This window comes from Carex rostrata, chromosome 21 (assembly GCF_964058835.1).
Source record: "Carex rostrata chromosome 21, lpCarRost1.2, whole genome shotgun sequence".
NCBI lineage: Eukaryota > Viridiplantae > Streptophyta > Magnoliopsida > Poales > Cyperaceae > Carex > Carex rostrata.
The window spans coordinates 8,681,155-8,706,533 of record NC_135938.1 but is presented as its reverse complement, the minus strand read 5'-3'; the positions used below and the strand labels follow the sequence as shown (position 1 = coordinate 8,706,533).

At 34.5% G+C, this 25,379-nt stretch overlaps 1 protein-coding gene and 1 long non-coding RNA gene across 2 annotated transcripts; one reads left to right on the top strand and one right to left on the bottom strand.

Annotated features, from left to right (window-relative positions):
• The first annotated feature begins 7,756 nt into the window (after nucleotides 1–7,756).
• Nucleotides 7,757–8,539, top strand: LOC144573113 (disease resistance RPP13-like protein 4). The gene has a single exon (XM_078322802.1). It carries the CDS (start codon nucleotides 7,757–7,759, stop codon nucleotides 8,537–8,539), a length of 783 nt encoding a protein of 260 aa, XP_078178928.1.
• Nucleotides 8,540–14,670: 6,131 nt separating this feature from the next.
• LOC144572956 (uncharacterized) lies at nucleotides 14,671–15,939 on the bottom strand. The gene is made up of 4 exons (XR_013517848.1): nucleotides 15,818–15,939; nucleotides 15,511–15,588; nucleotides 15,232–15,303; nucleotides 14,671–14,861 (listed from the first exon to the last, which is right to left on the bottom strand). It is a non-coding gene; the product is annotated as an uncharacterized LOC144572956 (long non-coding RNA).
• Between the last annotated feature and the right edge of the window lie 9,440 nt (nucleotides 15,940–25,379).

Sequence of the window (25,379 nt, the reverse complement as noted above, 5' to 3'; positions counted from 1 at the left end):
AAATTCTAAAAATGAAAATTTTTGTTCTGGAATGCTCATATATTTTTGCTAAACTATATATAAAACAAAGATATCAAATAATTCATCATAATTTACAAATAACACTCACTAAATAAAATATCATCCAAATTGCTCATTTATTGTTATCATACAAACCCTAAAAACTCTGAAATTGTAAAGAAAATTCGAAAAATCTATATCCGACGGTCGGATCGGGCTGGAAAATAATTTAGCTTGGATTTCGGGTTGTGGAGCTCATGTCAAAATTTCAGCCCGATCCGACGGACGGATCAAAAGTTACGCCCCTTTTCGTGAAGCATGCGCAGAAGAAGCGGCTGAGAAGATCAGATCGGGGAGAAGCGCTTTTCGTGAAGCATGCGCAGAAGAAGCGGCTGAGAAGATCAGATCGGAGAGAAGCGTGAAGCGAAGTGAATGTTTAAACCCTAGGCGTGCATTTGAAAGAGGTGCGCGGGACTTAAAATGAAATTTTTTTAGCTTTAGTGTCGGCTGTTTATAAATAGGCGACACTAATAACTGAGAATTAGTGTCGGCTGTTTATAAAAAGGCGACACTAATACATTAGTGTCGGCTATTTATAAACAACCGACACTAATTCTCAGTTATTAGTATCGCCTACATCTAAATAGCCGACACTAATTTATTAGTGTTGCCTTTTTATAAACGACCGATACTAAAGTATTAGTGTCGGCTTTTTAAGGCGACACTAATTGTATGTTCTCCACTAGTGCAAGATGTAAACCATTTGATTTGCCATGGAAGATTCTCCCCAAAATTGAGTTTTAACGCTATATGCAGTACTTGATCGCAATTAATTTTATCCATCCTTTGTTTTTTGTATGTAGGAAACGGAGATTGTTGGCTGCACCTACAACAATGCATGATACCATGCCATGATCGAGGGTATTGATTTATATATTCTTTAGTTTAATTAACATATATATACGGGACACATCAAATGGATTTTTTTTATAAACATATATAGGACAATAAAATCACAGATGCCGCGCGTATTAGTATAAATGTATAATTGAGAAATTAGAGATATGCGATAATGACAGACACTTAATTGAAGGAATGCACGTTTAGCTAGGACAAGTCTACTGAGCTAATATATATACCGGCCATAAAATAAAGGTATTTGTTCTTAATTGTAATCTAGCAGAATCCTGAAAATCTAGCATGGCCATGGCACAGTGCGATACCAATTCCTCAGCTGAGAATCTATATATATATATATATGATTGTGTCTTAATTAATCTGTCAAACATTGTATTTATCTCTTTGGATGCTGGTCCTTCAGTCTCAGAAGTGCATATATTTTTGAGAGACTGGCTAGCTTGTCTTTGACGAGATCTAGGTCCCAGGAGACAGCCAATGCTAGCTGCCAGTCCAGAGGGACAGCTTGATTATGACATATGTTTAAAATTCACAAGATTTTTTTATAAATGAATACAAACTCCTGCTTAATGCTAACTTACATCTTTCTTCTTCTTTTTTTGTTGTGAAAACCTGATAGTGGCTATTACTATGTATGTCACTTATCAACAAAGAACACTCAATAATTAATCACTAATTCAAAATAAAAATCGTACAAGTATGCACAATCATGAATTTATGACAAGGTAAAATGACAAACAATCAAATCCAAATAGAAAAAAAGATCAAATTAAGTTTGTATATACATCCGATGTTAACGAGATCACTTCATAAGGAAAACAGTCTAATCTACTACTTTATTGATTAGAAAGTTGTACATTTTTTTTTTTTTTACTTTTGACATGGATAACGTATGGAGCGGACTAGCGGAGAGAGAGTACCTACCTAGGCCGTGACTATGAGATGGAGAATAAGACTGTTTAATTATTATTATTATCATCATCATCATGATTATTATTTGACATTTAGAGTTGAGAAAATAAAATAGAATAAGACCGTGACTATGAGATGGAGAATTACCAGTGTCACCCACTTGCCACTTGCATATATGTGGTGTGCTCTGGAGTGAACGTACGGTGTGGATTGATTGCATGAAATAATTAAAACTCAAAAGCATTTTAAGGACCCAATTAATTATTGAACTCGGCCTCACTCCTCAGCAATCAGCATGCATATTCATATATATATTTTTTAATTATGTCCTTAATTTATTTATAACAATTTAATAATTAGCTAGTTGATACCTCATTATACATAATTACCTGTCTGGTTAAATTAATTAAGCGCTGGCTCAGCAAGGAAATTAAGATTCAATCATGTCAATTATATTGATGTGTTCCATCATTTGCATTTACATTTGCATGCCTCATTAATTTAATTATTAACTTGAATAAGAAGAGCACGTACGTACTGGAGCTAGGATTTGAATCAATTAAGGGAGCAAGTTTCCATGCATACATGCTTTACATTATATATATATATAGAGAGAGAGAGATGGGCTACGGTGAGTTGAGAAGTAAAACGCGTTTCTACTTCACGCCGTATTTTTATTGAAAGTCCAAACGACTGATCCGAATTGTTAGATGTTTAATTCATATTGAAATGTGCTTGGAGACCAAATTTTACATTTTTCTGAATTTTTTTATTATTTATTAAGTATTTTACAAAATTGTTGATCCAACGGTGGCTTAACAAAACAGTAAAATCAGCAGCCACCGTTGGATCAACAATTTTGTAAAATACTTAATAAATAGTAAAAAAATTCAGAAAAATGTAAAATTTGGTCTCCAAGCACATATTAATATAGAGAACAAGATGAACGGTTCAGATCGACCGTTTGGATTTTGAAAAATCAAATTTGGACCGGTAGCACTTCGATCCATATGCTACCGAAAGCATATTAGCCTCTCTCTCTCTCTTTATATATATATATATATATAATAGCTAGTGTCTTGTGCATTCGCCATTCGCATTAAATTAATATGATATAGTTTTAGATAAACTAAAATCTTCAGTTATCTCGGAGGATGCACATAAATTAATTTGAAGATAAGTATTTTTTGTTTGGTCATGCGAAATAAATGTTTTAATTTAGTTAGGTGAAAAGGAAAGATACCCTACGTGTGACGAGAATCTTTTTTTTTTAATTAATTTTTTGCAACTTTGAGTGAGTTATGGACTTGCAGGAAATTGTCCAGCATAATCACAAATTTATAATCTATATAAAAAGAAATTAGATTCCCGAATATTAGTGGTTACTTATTGCTAATGTTTTACAGTTTGGCTATATTCCTACGTATTAATTAATTAATTAATTTTTTTTAATTTATATTGTGATACTTTTTTTATCAACTAATACATATTTTAAAAAAGAAAAATCTAACATACACAGTAGCGCTTGCTGAGTTGGAAAGAATAATAATTAAAAATTAAAAATGGCTATATTCCTGATTCAATTAAAAATGCCGGAAAAATGTAAAGAATAATAATTTCCAAGTTAAATTTTTGAACAAACAAACTAATATTATATAGTAGTATTAGTATACAGTACACTATACACCATGTTTTCACCCAATATTACCACACAAATGAATTTAACCCCAACATACACACCCCTTGATAATTAGCGCTTGCTGAGTTAGTAGGCTATCCTTGCACAATATCCAAATAAAAATCTTAACCGTGTGCGGTACCTTGAGGTTCCAAATGACCCTGTTGTGCGGGCACCGTTCCCCTCTATCATGCGTCATGGAATACACGGACGATGTTGTGAAGTTTCCGTGTGTAGTCCATTTCCGGTGGAAGATAGGAAGTGTATCATCGTGCGTAACCGAGATTTTGTAGAAAGGCATTAAGGTGCTTATTGATTTGACAAATTCGATCCCAAGATGTTCTGATTTTCCAGAAGTTGTGTTGTGGACATGACATCATACAGTGTTGCCATTGTCTGAGCCCATAGTCCTGTCTTCAAAATAATTAACGTCTTATTTACAATTGTATTAGCTTGGTCACACTAGAGTAGGAATGAAATTTTCCTTTTAGAATTTGTAGAGGGATGTGAATATTTACCTGACAAGTTTTGAAGAACGATTCAGATCATCTTTTTGAATGCGGAACAAATTGAGATGACATCAGCGAATGTTGTAGGAACATATCCAGTCCCTTGATTTTGCATCGGACGGTAACCAGAGGGCGTGCTAATGTTCATTGATGACGTCACAGACATTCAAAATTAAGATATTTATAATAACAATAAGAAAACAATATCTCAAAAAAAGATGGTCTACTACAAATATGTACTCAAACTATCCATCAATTGTTAATAAAATGGGACCGTATATGGATGTATCTACTGTCTCTAATTCGTGTAGTACCTTGTTTTTCTTTTCTTTTTTCTTTTTTTCTTTTTCAACACTGTATAAATAAATTAGAGATTAACATCCATGTAAACATTAATTATTATAACCCATGTATTTTAAATATTAAAATTAGAATTAGGATCATACAAATAAATATACAATCAGCAATTTGTATTATTGACTCCTATTAGAAAATTCTCTGTCTGTGCTGCCTAAGATTTAGGCTCTGATTGGTCACAAAATTAACAAGAATATAGTTTAATTCAATGAAGAAGAGATGAAAAGAGTTGATTCAGAATTGAATTTTGATGTTCTGATGAGGATATTATGATATAATGCATGGAAATTCCTATTATATTCAAAGCACACTAAAAATTCCTATTATATTGAAATACATTTAAAGCCCTACATAATTGAAAATTCCTATTATCAGTTAAAAGATATATGAATCCTATTGTGTTGAAAACATAAGCAATTTAACATTATAATTTGTAGCAATTTAGAAAATATGAGATATATATAACACCAATCTCTTTGCCATCTATCAATCCAAAATAAAATAAAATTTTCATTACCTACTATTTTATTTAGTCTAATATTAAATTATATTTTGCACTTGTTTCTTTATTTCTAAAATAAGATTATGAAATGAGATATTTTTATGTATTAAATTTTCGGCAATTTATGTCTTGACAAAGTTCCAAAAAAAAAAGGTCTTGTAATTATCATTTCGATATTTTAAATTACTATTTGATAAGCCTTATTAAATTAGACAATCATGATAATAAATACAAGATATTTTGCAAAAAAATACATTATAATTGTAACTAATATTTTAAATACAGATTATACCCCCTTTTGATTAACAACTCTATTTTCAAGATGATCGGCCTCCAAACCGACGGAGCATGAGATTTTCTGGTGAATTTAAAATAGCATTTCATTCTTTAAATTTGGAACAAATCTCTAAACATTTATACTTCCTATATTTTCATTAGATACCGATTTTTTTTTATCCGGTTAGAATTAAATACATATTGTTCTTTTCTAATCGTATCCTTAGATATAAGTAAGGAGATATGAAAAACATAGCCATTTTTAAAAAGGAATGAATAAATCAAGTGTATCCATATATTTAGAGAGAAAAAATAACATACGGCTCACGATTTAACAAAATATGAAGGGTTGTATTTTAAAAGAAGTTTTCTTCTCTCAAAAAACTCAAATGGCTCAAGATTAAACACACGCATATATTGTACAATTCTAATGAAATATTGGTCATTCAGAATATATTTTTTGTGAGAAACTTTGTAATATATTGATGCTATTCTAATTTTTGGAAAGAAATTTTGTGAAAACCTTCTTTTTGTGAGAAACTCTGTGAGCTTCTGCCTCTATGTTACTACGGGTTTTTACTGTCATAAAAAAAGTTAAATGAATTATGACAATTTAATAAATTATGTAACTCATAACTCGTGACTCGCACACTAAAATTTTATTAACAACTCACTCATTATCAACTCGCTTATTAACTTAATGAGCCGAGCACAAGCATACTCCAACTCGCTCATGCTCGCTCATTAATCATCTCACTCGAGATACACAAAATTAAAGGACCAACCTTTCCGTGTTGTATAAATATGAGAGCACGTAACAAGATAATAAATCATTAATTTCTTACTTACATATAAATCAACAAATAATTTTATTTTTTTTGCTAAAAATGGTCACAATTAATATTTTAGAAAAATGATAAAGAAAATAATGCCCCCTAATACTAGCTCACATAAAAGCGCATAATTAGAGGAGAAAAAATTGGCCATAAGAAGTACAAAATTGTTCATGAAATAAAACTTTTTGCAGATAATTACAAAATCAAGGTAACATTATATATAAAGCTGTAATGTTGATATCGAGGCGTGATGTCCTTGTCTTTCACTAAATCATAATTTTAAGTGAGTTTGATGAACACAAATTTTTTAAAGAGTAAATTTTAAAGCCGTCCTCTTTTTTTTTTTTTTTTTTTCTCTTTTCTTATATGTTTCTTAAAATTTTAAATTGGTCGAGTCAGGCTATGTTATGCATAAGTGCCCAAGTGCCCAAGTGCTAGATCATTGGACGAAATGGTATGTCATGAACAAGCAAAATTAATTAAAATTTAACACATTTATATACATGATTCAACGTATACATATCATGTCAATAAAAAACAGTGTTCTAAATAGTTAGTTATAGCTACGTTATAACTGCGCTGTAGCTTTTTCAAACCCTAAAAGCTATGACGCTATGGGCGATATATAACTAGCTACTTAGTGCAATCACTTTTTTTTTAAACTGTCCCGCTATACCGCTATAATCTCTATTTAAACCATTGATAAAAAACGATGAGATTTGATTCATGTGTTTTATCATTCAATAAAAAATTAACAGATTATAATTAATGATATTTTGAGGTGATTTAAGAAACATATATGGAACAATTGGTAAAAACATTAATTTCTTTCGTGTTACTATTTTGATAATATACTATGAATTATTTCTGACAAATTGTATAAATAATGCATTAATATTATTGTATATTATTCACTAATTGTACGAACTTTTTGTTTGTTTCATAAAAATGTGGTATAATAATTTGTAATGGGAACTAGTGAGTATACACGTTGGCCTTAATTTCTAGTAGGCTAGGCTATATATACATGTATAGAATTATAGAGAAACAATCATAGAAAAAGAGAAAAATGAAGTGCATATATAGTTGCATACAACATGTCAATGATGGATCACAGTCACAGAAAACGACAACTTGCCCAGGTTTCAAATCCATCATCTCTGACTCTGAGTAGTTAAATTTGAAATGGTGAGAGATTAAAGCGAACCCTACACTACACTACACTACCAACTACAAACGGATCAAAGCGAACCCTCCCTAGACCCTAGTGACTACATCCTTTTTTCTTAAAATTAAATTAAAAACATTACTCGGAGAAGCGAACCAATTGACAAGAACTAGTCGATCAAGCTAGCATCAGCATAATTAATGTCCTATTCAGTTACTCTATGGGAGTGTGAATAACACCACACAACAGTTCGAACTTAGTTATGAGTCACACAAGACAGTGCTGCCATGTCAGAGGTCAAGAATACAATAATAGATTGCCTTGACGGCCGCTTAAAGCAGTGTCTCTTATATCTTGCCATCTTTCCAGAGGGTGCTGTCATAAAAAAAACAGCTGTTGATTCATTGGTGGATTGGTGAGGGGATCGTGCTGGATACTGAGATCGGTAAAGGACGCTTTGAAGAGTTCGTGTACCATGGTCTGATAGTACCAGTCAAACATGAGCACTGTGATAAGGTCCATTCATTCAGAGTATATCCATGGATCCGTCAGCAGCTGATCGAAGCAGCGAAAGAAAACAATTTCTTGGAGCTTCATCCCATGGGAAATCCTGTTGTCGGTACAACTAACCGTGTGATTCTGATGAAGGGGCAAAAACATGTGCGAGCACGAGTGCAATCTTTTGGTAGGTCCAGCAATCAGGGTTTGCTATCCATATACAATATTGTCGACCAACAATATGTGCATTTCGTCAGGTCGTGGTTCTCTGGCCAGAAAAAAATGGGCACTTTCCAGGTTGGGAGGTGTACTGCCTCCAGCGAACACCATACCGAGCTTGTGAAAGAATGGTTGTTGAAGGGTATCGGGGCTTGTAGGAACTTGAGGTATCTCAGCCTCATAGGAATATCTAGAATTGAGTCCCTTCCTGATTCAATTGGAGATCTTTACTATCTCATAATTCTCGATGTTAGAGCGTGCCACAACCTCGAAAAGTTGACTGTTGCTGTCACATCATTGAAGAAGTTGCAGAACCTAGATGTATCAGAGTGCTATTTGCTTGATCAAATGCCTCGAGGCCTTGGTCAGCTCGTCAACCTAGAAGTGCTGACGAGGCTAGAGAAGCTAAGAAAGCTCAGCATCAGCATAGGCTGTCAGTTGGTGGCAACCGATGATGAGCTCCAACAATTGGCCAGGTTAGAAAACCTGGGGTATCTTTCAGTAACATGGGGAGTGGTAGCATCACACAAGAAACAGTCACTTGTTTCAAATGCTGGTAAAGTCAAGACAGCCGAGAGCATTGCAGACATGTGTCTCTGTCTTCCCCCGAAAATTGAAAAGCTTGATCTTCGTCGCTGTGTACCGTTTAGTGTATTAATTTCCTGATTGGCTTTCGCCGACAAATTAAGTTGGCGGCTGGGCTGTCGAGGTATTGCGACTGAGATTCCTCAAAAATCTCAAATGTGACTGGGATGCTGTTCCTAAGTATTTGGAAGAATTATAGTGGTTAATCAATGTCAATCAAAGTCGTCGTAAACTGAGTTTATTAGAGAAACAAATACAAGCTATATATTGATCAGGTCAATTCGGAAATTATAATAAATAAAAATAGAAATGAAGTTGCGCTGGCCTCAGTAGCCCATCTTATTATTATTCAATACGTACGCAGTTGAATCATCCAATTGCAACACCAGTTCAGAACTTCAGATATCAGGTCATTAATTAATTTTATTATGAAAAAACTATAGAAGACCTTTTGAACATTTAAATGCTTGACAGCTTGAGAACCACCTAACTTTTAACTTGTACCGAGTCGAAATACGTGGGCTACTGGGCTTAGATGCCAACAGGCCGAGCCCGATCTCATGCTCCGCAAAAAACCCAGAAAAAGGTCTGATATTATTATTTATCTTTCTCAAAAAACAATAAAAAAAAAATACATAATTGATATTTGTACACTATTAACGGAAATAAAATATTTTATTCAACAATTTGAATCTATCCCCAAAGATGGTCCAATTATATTTTATTTGTGTCTGTCTAAAACTATTCATTAGTCCATAATTAAATTCAAATCAGAATGCTTGCATATATGAAATTAGGATATTGTTTGCAATCTATTTAAAATTTCGAAACAATTAATGTCATTTGTTGTAACATTTGAAGCAATTAATTACTGATACTAAAGATTACATTGCTCGATCATTCCAGAAGCTATATATGTTATAAATTAAGTTTGTATTAATTTAAAGTACTGGACAAGATGACAAACAATGAAAAAAACAATTTTACAAAATGAAATTAATTTATACTAGAAATTAAGTACGTACATCCTACAATTAACAATCCTAGTCCATAAAAATGAAACCACCGTTAGCTCTCTAGCTCTCTAGCTCCATCCTACAACAAGTTGATCTGGTCCTTGCATTGCTAACGGAATTCATATCAATTGAGAATTAAATTCGGCACTTCATACCTACTGTTTCTCGGCGCTTATATACAATACAAGTATATAGGAACTACCACCTCTCCATTCTTGTGAGAATGAAGTGCGGGTTTCTTGTGAGAATGAAGTTTGACTCAAACCGATGTTTTAGACGAAAATGCTCCTCTTTATTGATTTTCAATTAGTTTTCATTCAATTACTCCTTGAGAATTTATCAAAAAAAAAAAAAAAGTTGCAGCTGCTGCCAAGTTATCAAAAATAAAAAATTAAGTCTCTTAATTTGTATTCTTTTATTGAAATTTCAAGAGAAATACATCAGCTTTGGGAGTATAAAGGAGAGACCAATATGATTTTGATGCGCTCTACAATGTTAAAGTTATTGATGCAATTACTAGAATGCGCGAGATTATTGTTATTTTATAGTTTCAAGTACAAAATTATATATTGTTATTTCAATCACTTGTTGAAAGTATGTATGGAATTACAAATCATGTAGTCAATTATTTTTATTTCTATAAATATCAATATTTTTATATATTATTCACATTGTGACAATTAGTTCTCTTGAATTGTATTCTAATCATACATTTTAGACTTCATTAAATTATTTTTTGAGTTTCGAAATATATATATATATATATATATATATATATATATATATATATATATATATATATTATATATGCTAGGTATCAAGTTGCAAGATAACCTTGAAGTGCTGTGGAGTGCATTTAGATGTTGAACCAGAAGTGGCAATGGTCTAGATAGCTATGGTCATGTTTGGTTGTGGACTAAAGTTAATGAGGTATAATTTGGTTATTCTAACTTAAGTCGATCTAAATTATTCATATTTGATTGATATCTAAAGTTATACCTTGACTTGAATTATTCCTTGTTTAGTAAGAATTTGATGACTCAAGGCATGATTTGATATTACAAATTATTTTGTCCTACAAAATTTGTAATAACAATAATAAAATTATTCTTCATATTTTTTTTCTTTTCATTTTGATTGAAAGAAATTGTACAAGAAAATGAGTTATGTATAAATTAATTCTATATCTTAGCAAAGCACATTGTATTTAATGAATCTTATTTAATTAAAGTTATATGTGTACTAATTTATTTGTCAAAAAAATGTTAGGTTGATGAACAAAATTTTTATTATTTTGTAGTAGAATTTAAAAAATATTTTTTAAATTGCATATTTTGTTGATTTAAAAAGTTATGTCATTTAAAAAAATGTTGATTCTATAATTGATAAAGTTATAAGTTTTCTTATACGTAAATGAAAAAAATTAATTGTTTATTTTATATTTCTTAAAAAGTGATTAAAAATAATAAAAATAATGAAAAGTTAGATTTCATACTCAATTAAAATTAAACCACCTAGAGAGGTGGTTTAATTTAGGTCAATTTAGTTTGGCCTAAAGGTAGACTTATTCCGTTTTAATCCGGTTCAATTAAATCACATTTGGAGGAATAACTGAGGCCTAAAACTAGCCCTTATTTCACTGTTTAGTCCACAACCAAACATGACCTAGGTGACTAATCGTTTCCCTTGAAGAACTATATGTTTAGCTTGTACTAATGAATCACAAAACCCAAAGAGACATTAATTTATTTGTTTTGACCGAATCAAATAAATAAATTGTCACTAGGAGAAACGTCAATGTGTTGATTGCATTGTCGAGTATTAAGCATCAGTAGTGTGTAAATATATAATGATTATAATTACTTGCACTTGATATATCATGTGCTCTTTCTTTCATTTGAATTTGAATATTAAGTTGAATTATAATCAGTCAATGTATATTATGGGACCTGTACATCAAGCTATCAAAAAAAACAATGTATAGAGGTAAAGGACACTTAAATTAATTGTTTCTTGTCCTCCACAGGAGAGTTGCTATCAACAAAACAATGTATATATGGAGCTCTCATCCACAGGAGAGTTGTCTTCTATCTTGTGTGCAATTAATGTACAACCCTCACAGAATTCTGATTTTTTTCAACGAGGATATAAAAAATCTACTTCAACGTGTTATATATATAATAAAACTATTTAACCATGCACCTCATATATATGATCATATTGATAAAATTTAATACCAATATTTATTTCAACAAATACTAAGAAATTTTCCAACACATCCTCACTATCTTGAAAATAATCTGGTAATCTTATTTTAAATTAATTTAGTTTAATTAATTGTAAGCTTATTTAATTTTGAATGACCTGGCTATTCAAAGAAGAATAATGTAATTAGGTTCAAATTATCACACTCGAAAGAAAGCGCTAGTGAGGATTTTGAGATAAAAAATGTAAAGTGATTTAAAATATTACTTTATTTCCAATTTTTTCTCAAATTACTTTATTTCCAATTTTTTTCTCAAATTAACTTGCAGTCATATACGACCTTAACTTTATTTTTTAATATAAGTACTGAATGATAAATGAAAATAGAGAAAAAAAAAGTAAAAAAAAAACAAAAATTGATAACGAAGTTCCGACAATATATATCGATCGAGTGATTAACCTACTCGGAAAGATGTTATGTTTTTTTTTTAAAATTTGTAACCACTAATTAAAAGTGCGCATTTATATTTTCCAACTAACAAAAACTAAAATGTAAAATTTAATTATCTGATCTTCAATGAAATAAAAAATTTGACCATTTTTCCAGTTCATAAAAAACCTGTTCACACTGTCCGAGTTGGTAAAATTAAAGTCCAATCAAATTAGCACCATCTCTCTTAGTTCGACTCAATTGCATAGATTTCAAACGACAAATACAAAAACCGTTAAAACCGATCTAGTCCGTCATTCATGTATTTACATGTAAAATTTATAAATTTTGAAATCATTTAGTATAAAGTCAATAATGAAGTATATCGGTTTGAATTCGTATTCAAGACGATAACACAAGACATCTTATGCTATTCATCATACTTTAGCCAAACATACAATAATAACAATAACATTAATGATGTGATGGAAGACAGATAAAGAAATCTAGTGAATAGAGTACTCTTGTTCATTTCCCATTCCCATTGATAATATATTTTCTTCCACAATTTTAAATGTAATTAGTAAAATCCCATGAATTTTTTACAATTTTCAAATAATATATACCTGTTTGTTAAACATTTTGGTCACCTAATTAAATTTACACAAAGAGCACGTACCTCTGGACTCTGGTTGACACAACACAATTTGATGAATGATGATTTTGATTCATGAACCAACTGATGGATTCGATGCAGATCAACTTCGTGATCTTCTCGTTAGCCTATTTATATACTATTAGCACTAGGTGTTGCATTGCGATCCACTGTGGCTGGCCATAACATTGTCAGATTATGACCTTAATTTGCTTGTTGCTCGGTTGGAAGTCGGAATTTGGAACACTGTAAATGATAAATTTACATCTTCATATATGATTGAACTGAAAATTAAGTTACGGTGATTATGTTTTTTTCATTTTATAATTTGTAAATCTTACTCTTTGTATGAACGATACAATACACTGAGGAGGCATTTTAGGTATATGAGATTATTAAAGATTAGCTTCTGGCATTAATAAAACAAAAAAAATAACATAATAAACTGAGGAGACATATATCTCTAACATCTAAATTTAATGAAGTCCAAAATATCAAATTATACATAAGAGTTGAATATATAAATATAAGAAAATGAAAGCTGAATATATGATACATGAATTTAATGGTGGAACTTCAATCAGCTAAATTTTCTTTTATATTAAAAATAGAATGAGATGAAATTAATTGAAATTTCTAATTAAACGAAACCCACGGGTATTCCCGACGAACCGCCGCTTCCTCCTCCGGTGTGTAATCGTTCTTTATATTAAAAATCTTGCGAATCTCGTCAAGAGACTTATTGGCCATTTGACCAGCCATCTTTTTGCATGTCAGATCCAGTAGTCCTTTGATGTTGAGATAATGTGCTGCCTTAATAAGACCGAAAATCATTGCATGATCGACATTTGTAAATTCTTTGTCCTAGTTCTCGATTTCGCTTTTCAGCATTTTGGTGCTCCAGTGAAATCCAGTATTAGATGTGACGCCCTCTTGCTCGAAGACATGTTTCTCGCAATACTCGATCACCTTTGCTAGGATCTTGGCAGTGATATTAGGCAACGTAATGGAGACCTTAGTGCGGTTGTCTTCAATCATACTGTTGATCGTGTTAGACATCTTTGCCACCTTCTCTGTCACCATAAACTTCTCTCCGTCGGAGCTCATTAGCGTGATCATTTGCTTATTAACGTTGTTCGACATTTTTGTTTCCTTTGAAATTGTATAATTTAGGGTTAAATTATGAGACTATATATAAGTAATAAGAACATACATTTTAAAATCTATAATTGAAATTTATAATTATGCACTTCTGTTTTAGTTAATTCCTATTTTTATATTATTTTTATTATTGTAAATATACTCATAAAAAAGATCTCTTATACTTATTTAAATTGAACTAAAATGTGCATCTTTTTTCAGACAATTTCAGTTTTGACGTTTTATTTCATTTCTTTAAATAGATTTATTTATTTATTTATTAATCTTGTTCTATTTAATCTTGTATGAATGATAAAGCGGGCCATCCTAAATTCTAAATAGATACTCACTACAATAATTTATGCCTTTCCCGGCGCTTAAAAACGCCACCAGATATACTAGAAAACGCCAATAAAGACATTTCCCGGCGCTTGGGCAAGTGCCAGGAATACTGCCGTCGGCAAAACCTTTTCCCGATGCTTACAGACTCTTATGCCGGCGTTTACGAAACGCCGTCCGAAATATGGCCTTTCCCGGCGTTTTAAAAACGCCACTGCAAGTTTGTGACCTTTCCCGGCATTTAAAAAACGCCAGTAAAAGTGTCAAAATATATTAAAAAAAAAATTCCTGGCGTTTTCCAAAACACCGGTAAAAATCACAAAAAATTTCAAAAAAAAAAATGCTGCTACAAAAGCAGCATACTGAAAAGTAAAGCATTGCATATCTATGCTTTTTGTTATTGTCAATAAACTTCACATTAGTTAGCTACAGAAAGATTTATATATCATAATTATAATTTTTACATTAAAACAGGCAAGCATCATTTCCACTGGATTTACAGCAACATAAGAGACAACAAAGATTAAATTGAGGAGACCAAATTTAATTCTTATCAACTATAAATTAACAGCCTAGTGATGCTTTGAGTGATGCCACATAAGTTAAAAGCCCCCCACACTGAAAAATCAAAAGTTATATTAAGTGCCTTAAGTGATTTAATACAACCAAAAAATTTAAAAATAATAAATATCTAAGGAAAATTAGGTTCTTTACCAAGGTATTTTCACAGGTACTTCGCTGTTATGGCACAGCACATGTGGTTTTTTTTTTCTTTTTCTGAAAATTATTTGGACAAGAGCTTAATATTTTTGCATCGCACCAGCTAAGTCATCAAATAACCACAATTAAGATCACACAACTGAATTAAACAACATAACGGGAAAAGCAAAAGTAGCACTTCTAGAAAAACTATGACCAGTGTTTGGATCAACAGCCCATAAAACTTATCAGGTCCTTAATTTAAAGAAGAACATATAAAAGCAATAACCTGAATTTTGGTTCCCTTGAACATGATAACGCCAGAAATGCATGTCAGAGTTGTGAACTCATATGAAGCAGCCTGTCAAATAACATATAGTTATGTAAACAAAAGGACATGTATTAATTACTTCCTTCAACTATAGGCACCCAGACTATAATTTTTTGAGACCGGCTAGAGGCTTTGCCTGACATCTACCGGTTATGTACACGAAACAGCCACAAGGAGAAGAAATAAGCCGTGCAACAAAAAAAAGAAAGGATATGTTGTGAAGAAAACTTATCTTACAAGCGAAATTACAAGGAAGCCATGGTAATTGCATGCGTGTCGTTCCAAGAAAGCAGCTCACTTCAAGAAAAGCTTCATCTACAAAATCAAAAGTACAACTCAATTATCGGTACTAACCAAGAGTTAAGGTTGTGAGATCTGACCACTTAACAATAACTATAACATAGACCTATCACCTCAAACAAGTAACGGCCAAGTCAGCTTTGGCTGACTTCTATCGGTTATGTACGCGAAACAGCCACAAGAAGAAGAAATAAGCCGTGCAACAAAAAAAGAAAGGATATGTTGTGAAGGAAACTTATCTTACAAGCGAAACTGCAAGGAAGCCATGGTAATTGCATGCGTGCCGTTCCAAGAAAGCAGCCTACTTTAAGAAAAGCTTCATCTACATAAACAAAAGTATAACTCAATTATCGGAACTAATCAAGAGTGAAGGTTGTGAGATCTGACCACCTAAATAAAACTATAACAAAAACCTATCAGCTCAAACAAGTAACGGCCAAGTCCGCTTTGGCTGACTTCTACCGGTTATGTACACGAAACATCCACAAGGAGAAGAAATAACCCGTGCAACAAAAAAGAAAGGATATATTGTGAAGAAACTTATCTAACAAGCGAAACCGTAAGGAAGCCATATTTGTCGCATGCGTGCCGTTCTAAGAAAAGAAGGGATATTGTGCAGAACACTTATCTTACAAGTGAAATTGCAAGAAAGTTATGGTTGTTGCATGCGTGCCGTTCCAAGAAAGCAACCCACTTAAAAAAAACTATAACACAGACCTATCAGCTCAAACAAGAGTGAAGGTTGTGAGATCTGACCACCTAAAAAAAACTATAACATACACATATCAGCTCAAACAAGTAACTGTCAAGTAAGCTTTGGCTGACTTCTACCGGTTATGTACACGAAACATCCATAAAGAGAAGAAATAACCCGTGCAACTAAAAAGAAAGGATATATTGTGAAAGAAACTTATCTAACAAGCGAAACCGGAAGGCAGCCATGGTTGTCGCATGCGTGCCAATCCAAGAAAGCTCACTTCAAGAAAAACTTCATCTACAAAAAGAAAAGTACAACTCAATTATCAGTACTAACCAAGAGTGAAGGTTCTAAGATCTGACCACCTGAAAAAACTATAACACAGACCTATCAGCTCAAACAAGTAACGGTCAAGTCGGCTTTGGTTGACTTCTACCGGTTATGTACATGAAACAGCCACAAGGAGAAGAAAAAAGCCATGCAACAAAAAAGAAAGGATATATTGTGAAGGAAACTTATCTAACAAGCGAAACAGGAAGAAAGCCAACGTTGTCGCATGCGTGCCGATCCAAGAAAGCAGCTCACTTCAAGAAAAACTCTATCTACAAAAACAAAAGTACAACTCAATTATCGGTACTAACCAAGAGTGAAGGTTGTGAGATCTGACCACCTAAAAAAAACTGTAACATGGACCTATCAGCTCAAACAAGTAACGGTCAAGTCAGCTTTGGCTGACTTATACCGGTTATGTACACGAAACATCAACAAGGACAAGAAATAACCCGTAGAATAAAAAAGAAAGGATATATTGTCAAGGAAACTTATCTTACTAGCGAAACCGCAAAGAAGCCACGTTTGTCGCATGCGTGCCGATCCAAGAAAGCAGCTCACTTCAAGAAAAGCTCCATCTACAAAATCAAAAATACAACTCAATTATCAGTACTAACCAAGAGTGAAGGTTGTGAGATCTGACCACCTAAAAAAAACTATAACATACACTTATCAGCTCAAACAAGTAACGGTCAAGTCAGCTTTGGCTGACTTCTACCGGTAATGTATACGAAACATCCACAAGGAGAATAAATAACCCGTGCAACAAAAAAGAAAGGATATATTGTGAAAAAACTTATCTAACAAGCGAAACCGTAAGGAAGCCATATTTGTCGCATGCGTGCCGATCCAAACAAAGCAGCTCACTTCAAAACAAACTCCATCTGCAAAATCAAAAGTAGAATTCAATTATCAGTACTAACCAAGAGTGAAGGTTGTGCGATATGACCACCAAAAAAAACTATAGACCTATCAGCTCAAACAAGTAACGGTCAAGACAGCTTTGTCTGACTTTTACCGGTTATGTACACAAAACATCCACAACGAGAAGAAATAACCCGTGCAACAAAAAAAAAGCATATATTGTGAAGGAAACTTATCTAACAAGCGAAACAGGAAGGAAGCCATGTTTGTCGCATGCGTGCCGATCCAAGAAAGCAGCTCACTTCAAAAAAAGCTCCATCTGCTAAATCAAAAGTAGAATTCAATTATCAGTAATAACCAATAGTGAATGTTGTGCGATCTGACCACCTAAAAAAAACTATAGACCTATCAACTCAAACAAGTAACGGTCAAGTCAGCTTTGGCTAACTTCTACCGGTAATGTACACAAAACATTCATAAGGAGAAAAAATAACCCGTGCAACAAAAACGAAAGGATATATTGTGAAGGAAACTTATCTGACAAGAGAAACCGGAAGGAAGCCATGGTTGTCGCATGCGAGCCGATCCACGAAAGCAGCTCACTTCAAGAAAAGCTTCATCTACAAAATCAAAAGTACAACTCAATTATCAGTACTAACCAAGAGTGAAGGTTGTGAGATCTAACCACCTAAAAAAAACTATAACACAGACCTATCAGCTCAAACAAGTAACGGTCAAGTCAGCTTTGGCTGACTTCTACCGATTATGTACACGAAACATCCACAAGGAGAAGAACTAACCCGTGCAACAAAATAGAAAGGATATATTGTGAAGGAAACTTATCTAACAAGCGAAACCGGAAGGAAGCCATGGTTGTCGCATGCGTGCCGATTCAAGAAAGCAGCTCACTTCAAGAAAAGCCCCATCTACAGAATCAAAAGTACAACTCAATTATCAGTACTAACCAAGAGTGAAGGTTGTGAGATCTAACCACCTAAAAAAAACTATAACACAGACCTACCAGCTCAAACAAGTAACGGTCAAGTCAGCTTTGGCTGACTTCTACCGGTTATGTACACGAAACATCCACAAGGAGAAGAAATAACCCGTGCAACAAAAAAGAAAGGATATATTGTGAAGGAAACTAATCTTACTAGTGAAACCGCAAGGAATCCATGCTTGTCGCATGCGTGCCGATCCAAGAAAGCAGCTCACTTAAAAAAAAACTCCATCTGCAAAATCAAAAGTACAATTCAATTATCAGTACTAACCAAGAGTGAAGGTTGTGCGATCTGACCACCTAAAAAAAACAATCGACCAATCAGCTCAAACAAGTAACGGTCAAGACAGCTTTGGCTGACTTCTACCGGTTATGTACACCAAACATTCACAAGGAGAAAAAAATAACCCAAGCAACAAAAAAGAAATGATATATTGTGAAAGAAACTTATCTGACAAGCGAAACCGGTAGGAAGCCATGGTTGTCGCATGCGTGCCGATCCACGAAAGCAGCTCACTTCAAGAAAAGCTTCATCTACAAAATCAAAAGTACAACTCAATTATCAGTACTAACCAAGAGTGAAGGTTGTGAGATCTAACCACCTAAAAAAAATATAACACAGACCTATCAGCTCGAACAAGTAACGGTCAAGTGAGCTTTGGCTGACTTCTACCGGTTATGTACACGAAACATCCACAAGGAGAAGAAATAACCCGTGCAACAAAAAAAAAAGGATATATAGTGAAGGAAACTTATCTAACAAGCGAAACCGGAAGGAAACCATGTTTGTTGCATGCGTGCCGATCCACGAAAGCAGCTCACTTCAAGAAAAAGCTCCATCTACAAAATCAAAAGTACAACTCAATTATCAGTACTAACCAAGAGTGAAGGTTGTGAGATCTAACCACCTAACAAAAACTATAACACAGACCTATCAGCTCAAACAAGTAACGGTCAAGTCAGCTTTGGCTGACTTCTACCGGTTATGTACACGAAACATCCACAAGGAGAAGAAATAACCCGTGCAACAAAAAAGAAAGCATATATTGTGAAGAAACTTATCTAACAAGCGAAACCGTAAGGAAGCCATATTTGTCGCATGCGTGCCGATCCAAACAAAGCAGCTCACTTCAAAACAAACTCCATCTGCAAAATCAAAAGTAGAATTCAATTATCAGTACTAACCAAGAGTGAAAGTTGTGCGATATGACCACCTAAAAAAAACTATAGACCTATCAGCTCAAACAAGTAACGGTCAAGTCAGCTTTGGCTGACTTTTACCGGTTATGTACACAAAACATCCACAACGAGAAGAAATAACCCGTGCAACAAAAAAGAAAGGATATATTGTGAATGAAACTTATCTAACAAGCGAAATAGGAAGGAAGCCATGTTTGTCGCATGCGTGCCGATCCAAGAAAGCAGCTCACTTCAAAAAAAGCTCCATCTGCTAAATCAAAAGTAGAATTTAATTATCAGTAATAACCAATAGTGAATGTTGTGCGATCTGACCACCTAAAAAAAACTATAGACCTATCAACTCAAACAAGTAACGGTCAAGTCAGCTTTGGCTGACTTCTACCGGTAATGTAAACAAAACATTCACAAGAAGAAAAAATAACCCGTGCAACAAAAACGAAAGGATATATTGTGAAGGAAACTTATCTGACAAGCGAAACCGGAAGGAAGCCTTGGTTGTCGCATGCGAGCCGATCCACGAAAGCAGCTCACTTCAAGAAAAGCTCCATCTACAAAATCAAAAGTACAACTCAATTATCAGTACTAACCAAGAGTGAAGGTTGTGAGATCTAACCACCTAAAAAAAACTATAACACAGACCTATCAGCTAAAACAAGTAACGGTTAAGTCAGCTTGGGCTGACTTCTACCGGTTATGTACACGAAACATCCATAAGGAGAAGAAATAACCCGTGCAACAAAATAGAAAGGATATATTGTGAAGGAAACTTATTTAACAAGCGAAACCGGAAGGAAGCCATATTTGTCGCATGCGTGGTGATTCAAGAAAGCATCTCCCTTCAACACAAATTCCATCTACAAAATCAAAAGTAGAATTCAATTATCAGTACTAACCAAGAGTGAAGGTTGTGAGATCTAACCACCTAACAAAAACTATAACACAGACCTATCAGCTCAAACAAGTAACGGTCCAGTCAGCTTGGGCTGACTTCTACCGGTTATGTACACGAAACATCCACAAGGAGAAGAAATAACCCGTGCAACAAAATAGAAAGGATATATTGTGAAGGAAACTTATTTAACAAGCGAAACCGGAAGGAAGCCATATTTGTCGCATGCGTGGTGATTCAAGAAAGCATCTCCCTTCAACACAAATTCCATCTACAAAATCAAAAGTAGAATTCAATTATCAGTACTAACCAAGATTGAATGTTGTGCGATCTGACCACCTAAAAAAAACTATAGACCTATCAGCTCAAACAAGTAACGGTTAAGTCAGCTTTGGCTGACTTCTACCGGTTATGTACACAAAACATCCACAAGGAGAAGAAATAACCCGTGCAACAAAAAAGAAAGGATATATTGTGAATGAAACTTATCTAACAAGCGAAACCGGAAGGAAGCCATAGTTGTCGAATGCGTGCCGATCCACGAAAGCAGCTCATTTCAAGAAAAGCTCAATCTGCGAAATCAAAAGTACAACTCAATTATCAGTACTAACCAAGAGTGAAGGTTGTGAGATCTAACCACCTAACAAAAACTATAACACAGACCTATCAGCTCAAACAAGTAACGGTCAAGTCAGCTTGGGCTGACTTCTACCGGTTATGTACACGAAACATCCACAAGGAGAAGAAATAACCCGTGCAACAAGATAGAAAGGATATATTGTGAAGAAACTTATCTAACAAGCGAAACCGGAAGGAAGCCATGTTTGTCGCATGCGTGCCGATCCAAGAAAGCAGCTCACTTCAAAACAAACTCCATCTACAAAATCAAAAGTAGAATTCAATTATCAGTACTAACCAAGATTGAATGTTGTGCGATCTGACCACCTAAAAAAAACTATAGACCTATCAGCTCAAACAAGTAACGGTCAAGTCAGCTTGGGCTGACTTCTACCGGTTATGTACACGAAACATCCACAAGGAGAAGAAATAACCCGTGCAACAAGATAGAAAGGATATATTGTGAAGAAACTTATCTAACAAGCGAACCCGAAGGAAGCCATGTTTGTCGCATGCGTGCCGATCCAAGAAAGCAGCTCACTTCAAAACAAACTCCATCTACAAAATCAAAAGTAGAATTCAATTATCAGTACTAACCAAGATTGAATGTTGTGCGATCTGACCACCTAAAAAAAACTATAGACCTATCAGCTCAAACAAGTAACGGTTAAGTCAGCTTTGGCTGACTTCTACCGGTTATGTACACAAAACATCCACACGGAGAAGCAATAACCCGTGCAACAAAAAAGAAAGGATATATTGTGAATGAAACATATCTAACAAGCGAAACCGGAAGGAAGCCATAGTTGTCGAATGCGTGCCGATCCACGAAAGCAGCTCATTTCAAGAAAAGCTCAATCTACAAAATCAAAAGTACAACTCAATTATCAGTACTAACCAAGAGTGAAGGTTGTGAGATCTCACCACCTAAAAAAAACTATAACACAGACCTATCAGCTCAAACAAGTAACGGTCAAGTCAGCTTGGGCTGACTTCTACCGGTTATGTACACAAAACATCCACAAGGAGAAGAAATAACCCGTGCAACAAAAAAGAAAGGATATATTGTGAATGAAACTTATCTAACAAGCGAAACCGGAAGGAAGCCATAGTTGTCGAATGCGTGCCGATACACGAAAGCAGCTCATTTCAAGAAAAGCTCAATCTACAAAATCAAAAGTACAACTCAATTATCAGTACTAACCAAGAGTGAAAGTTGTGAGATCTAACCACCTAAAAAAAACTATAACACAGACCTATCAGCTCAAACAAGTAACGGTCAAGTCTGCTTGGGCTGACTTCTACCGGTTATGTACACGAAACATCCACAAGGAGAAGAAATAACCCGGGCAACAAAATAGAAAGGATATATTGTGAAGGAAACTTATTTAACAAGCGAAACCGGAAGGAAGCCATATTTGTCGCATGCGTGGCGATTCAAGAAAGCAGCTCCCTTCAACACAAATTCCATCTACAAAATTAAAAGTAGAATTCAATTATCAGTACTAACCAAGATTGAATGTTGTGCGATCGGAGCACCTAAAAAAAACTATAGACCTATCACCTCAAACAAGTAACGGTCAAGTCAGCTTTGGCTGGCTTCTACCGGTTATGTACACAAAACATCCACAGGGAGAAGAAATAACCCGTGCAACAAAAAAGAAAGGATATATTGTGAAGCAAACTTATCTCACAAGCGAAACCGGAAGGAAGCCATGATTGTCGCATGCGTGCCGATCCAAGAAAGAAGCTCACTTCAAAACAAACTACATCTGCAAAATCAAAAGTAGAATTCAATTATCAGTACTAACCAAGAGTGAAGGTTGTGCGATATGACCACCAAAAAAAACTATAGACCTATCAGCTCAAACAAGTAACGGTTAAGTCAGCTTTGGCTGACTTCTACCGGTTATGTACACAAAACATCCAAAAGGAGAAGAAATAACCCGTGCAACAAAAAAGAAAGGATATATTGTGAAGAAAACTTATCTAACAAGCGAAACCGGAAGGAAGCCATGTTTGTCGCATGCGTGCCGATTCAAGAAAGCAGCTCACTTCAAAACAAACTCCATCTGCAAAATCAAAAGTGGAATTCAATTATCAGTACTAACCAAGAGTGAAGGTTGTGCGATATGACCACCAAAAAAAACTATAGATCTATCAGCTCAAACAAGTAACGATCAAGTCAGCTTTGGCTGACTTCTACCGGTTATGTACACAAAACATCCACAAGGAGAAGAAATAACCCGTGCAACAAAAAAGAAAGGATATATTGTGAAGGAAACTTATCTAAGAAGCGCAACCAGAAGGAAGCCATGGTTGTCGGATGCGTGCCGATCCACGAAATCAGCTCACTTCAAGAAAAGCTCAATCTACAAAATCAAAAGTACAACTCAATTATCAGTACTAACCAAGAGTGAAGGTTGTGAGATCTAACCACCTAAAAAAAACTATAACACAGACCTATCAGCTCAAACAAGTAACGGTCAAGTCAGCTTGGGCTGACTTCTACCGGTTATGTACACGAAACATCCACAAGGAGAAGAAATAACCCGAGCAACAAAATAGAAAGGATATATTGTGAAGGAAACTTATCTAACAAGCGAAACCGGAAGGAAGCCATATTTGTCGCATGCGTGCCGATCCCAGAAAGCAGCTCACTTCAAAACAAACTCCATCTGCAAAATCAAAAGTAGAATTCAATTATCAGTACTAAACAAGAGTGAAGGTTCTGCGATATGACCACCAAAAAAAACTATAGACCTATCAGCTCAGACAACTAACGGTCAAGTCAGTTTTGGCTGACTTCTACCGGTTATGTACACAAAACATCCACAAGGAGAAGAAATAACCCGTGCAACAAAAAAGAAATGATATATTGTGAAGGAAACTTATCTAACAAGCGAAACCGGAAGGAAGCCATGGTTGTCCCATGCATGCCGATCCACGAAAGCAGCTCACTTCAAGAAAAGCTCCATCTACAAAATCAAAAGTACAACTCAATTATCAGTACTAACCAAGAGTGAAGGTTCTGAGATCTAACCACCTAAAAAAACCTATAACACAGACCTATCAGCTTAAACAAGTAACAGTCAAGTCAGCTTTGGCTGACTTCTACCGATTATGTACACGAAACATCCATAAGGAGAAGAAATAATCCGTGCAACAAAAAAGAATGGATATATTGTGAAGGAAATTTATCTAACAAGCGAAACCGGAAGGAAGCTATGTTTGTCGCATGCGTGCCGATACAAGAAAGCAGCTCACTTCAAAACAAACTCCATCTGCAAAATCAAAAGTAGAATTCAATTATCAGTACTAACCAAGAGTGAAGGTTCTGCGATATGACCACCAAAAAAGCTATAGACCTATCAGCTCAGACAACTAACGGTCAAGTCAGCTTTGGCTGACTTCTACCGGTTATGTACACAAAACATCCACAAGGAGAAGAAATAATCCGTGCAACAAAAAAGAAATGATATATTGTGAAGGAAACTTATCTAACAAGCAAAACCGGAAGGAAGCCATGGTTGTCCCATGCATGCCGATCCACGAAAGCCGCTCACTTCAAGAAAAGCTACATCTACAAAATCAAAAGTATAACTCAATTATCAGTACTAACCAAGAGTGAACGTTATGAGATCTAACCACCTAAAAAAAACTATAACACAGACCTATCATCTGAAACAAGTAACGGTAAAGTCAGCTTGGGCTGACTTCTACCGGTTATGTACATGAAACATCCACAAGGAGAAGAAATAACCCGTGCAACAAAATAGAAAGGATATATTGTGAAGGAAACTTATCTAACAAGCGAAACCGGAAGGAAGCCATATTTGTCGCATGCGTGCCGATCCCAGAAAGCAGCTCACTTCAAAACAAACTCCATCTGCATAATCAAAAGTAGAATTCAATTATCAGTACTAACCAAAAGTGAAGGTTGTGCGATATGACCACCAAAGAAAACTATAGACCTATCAGCTCAAACAAGTAACGGTCAAGTCAGCTTTGGCTGACTTCTACCGGTTATGTACACAAAACATCCACACGGAGAAGAAATAACTCGTGCAACAAAAAAGAAAGGATATATTGTGAAGAAACTTATCTAACAAGCGAAACAGAAAGGACGCCATGGTTGTCGCATGCGTGCCGATCCACGAAAGCAGCTCACTTCAAGAAAAGCTTCATCTACAAAATCAAAAGTACAA

What these genes read in the sequence shown, in the direction of transcription:
- LOC144573113 (XM_078322802.1), top strand. Translation starts at nt 7,757, where the DNA reads ATGGGAAATCCTGTTGTCGGTACAACTAACCGTGTGATTCTGATGAAG.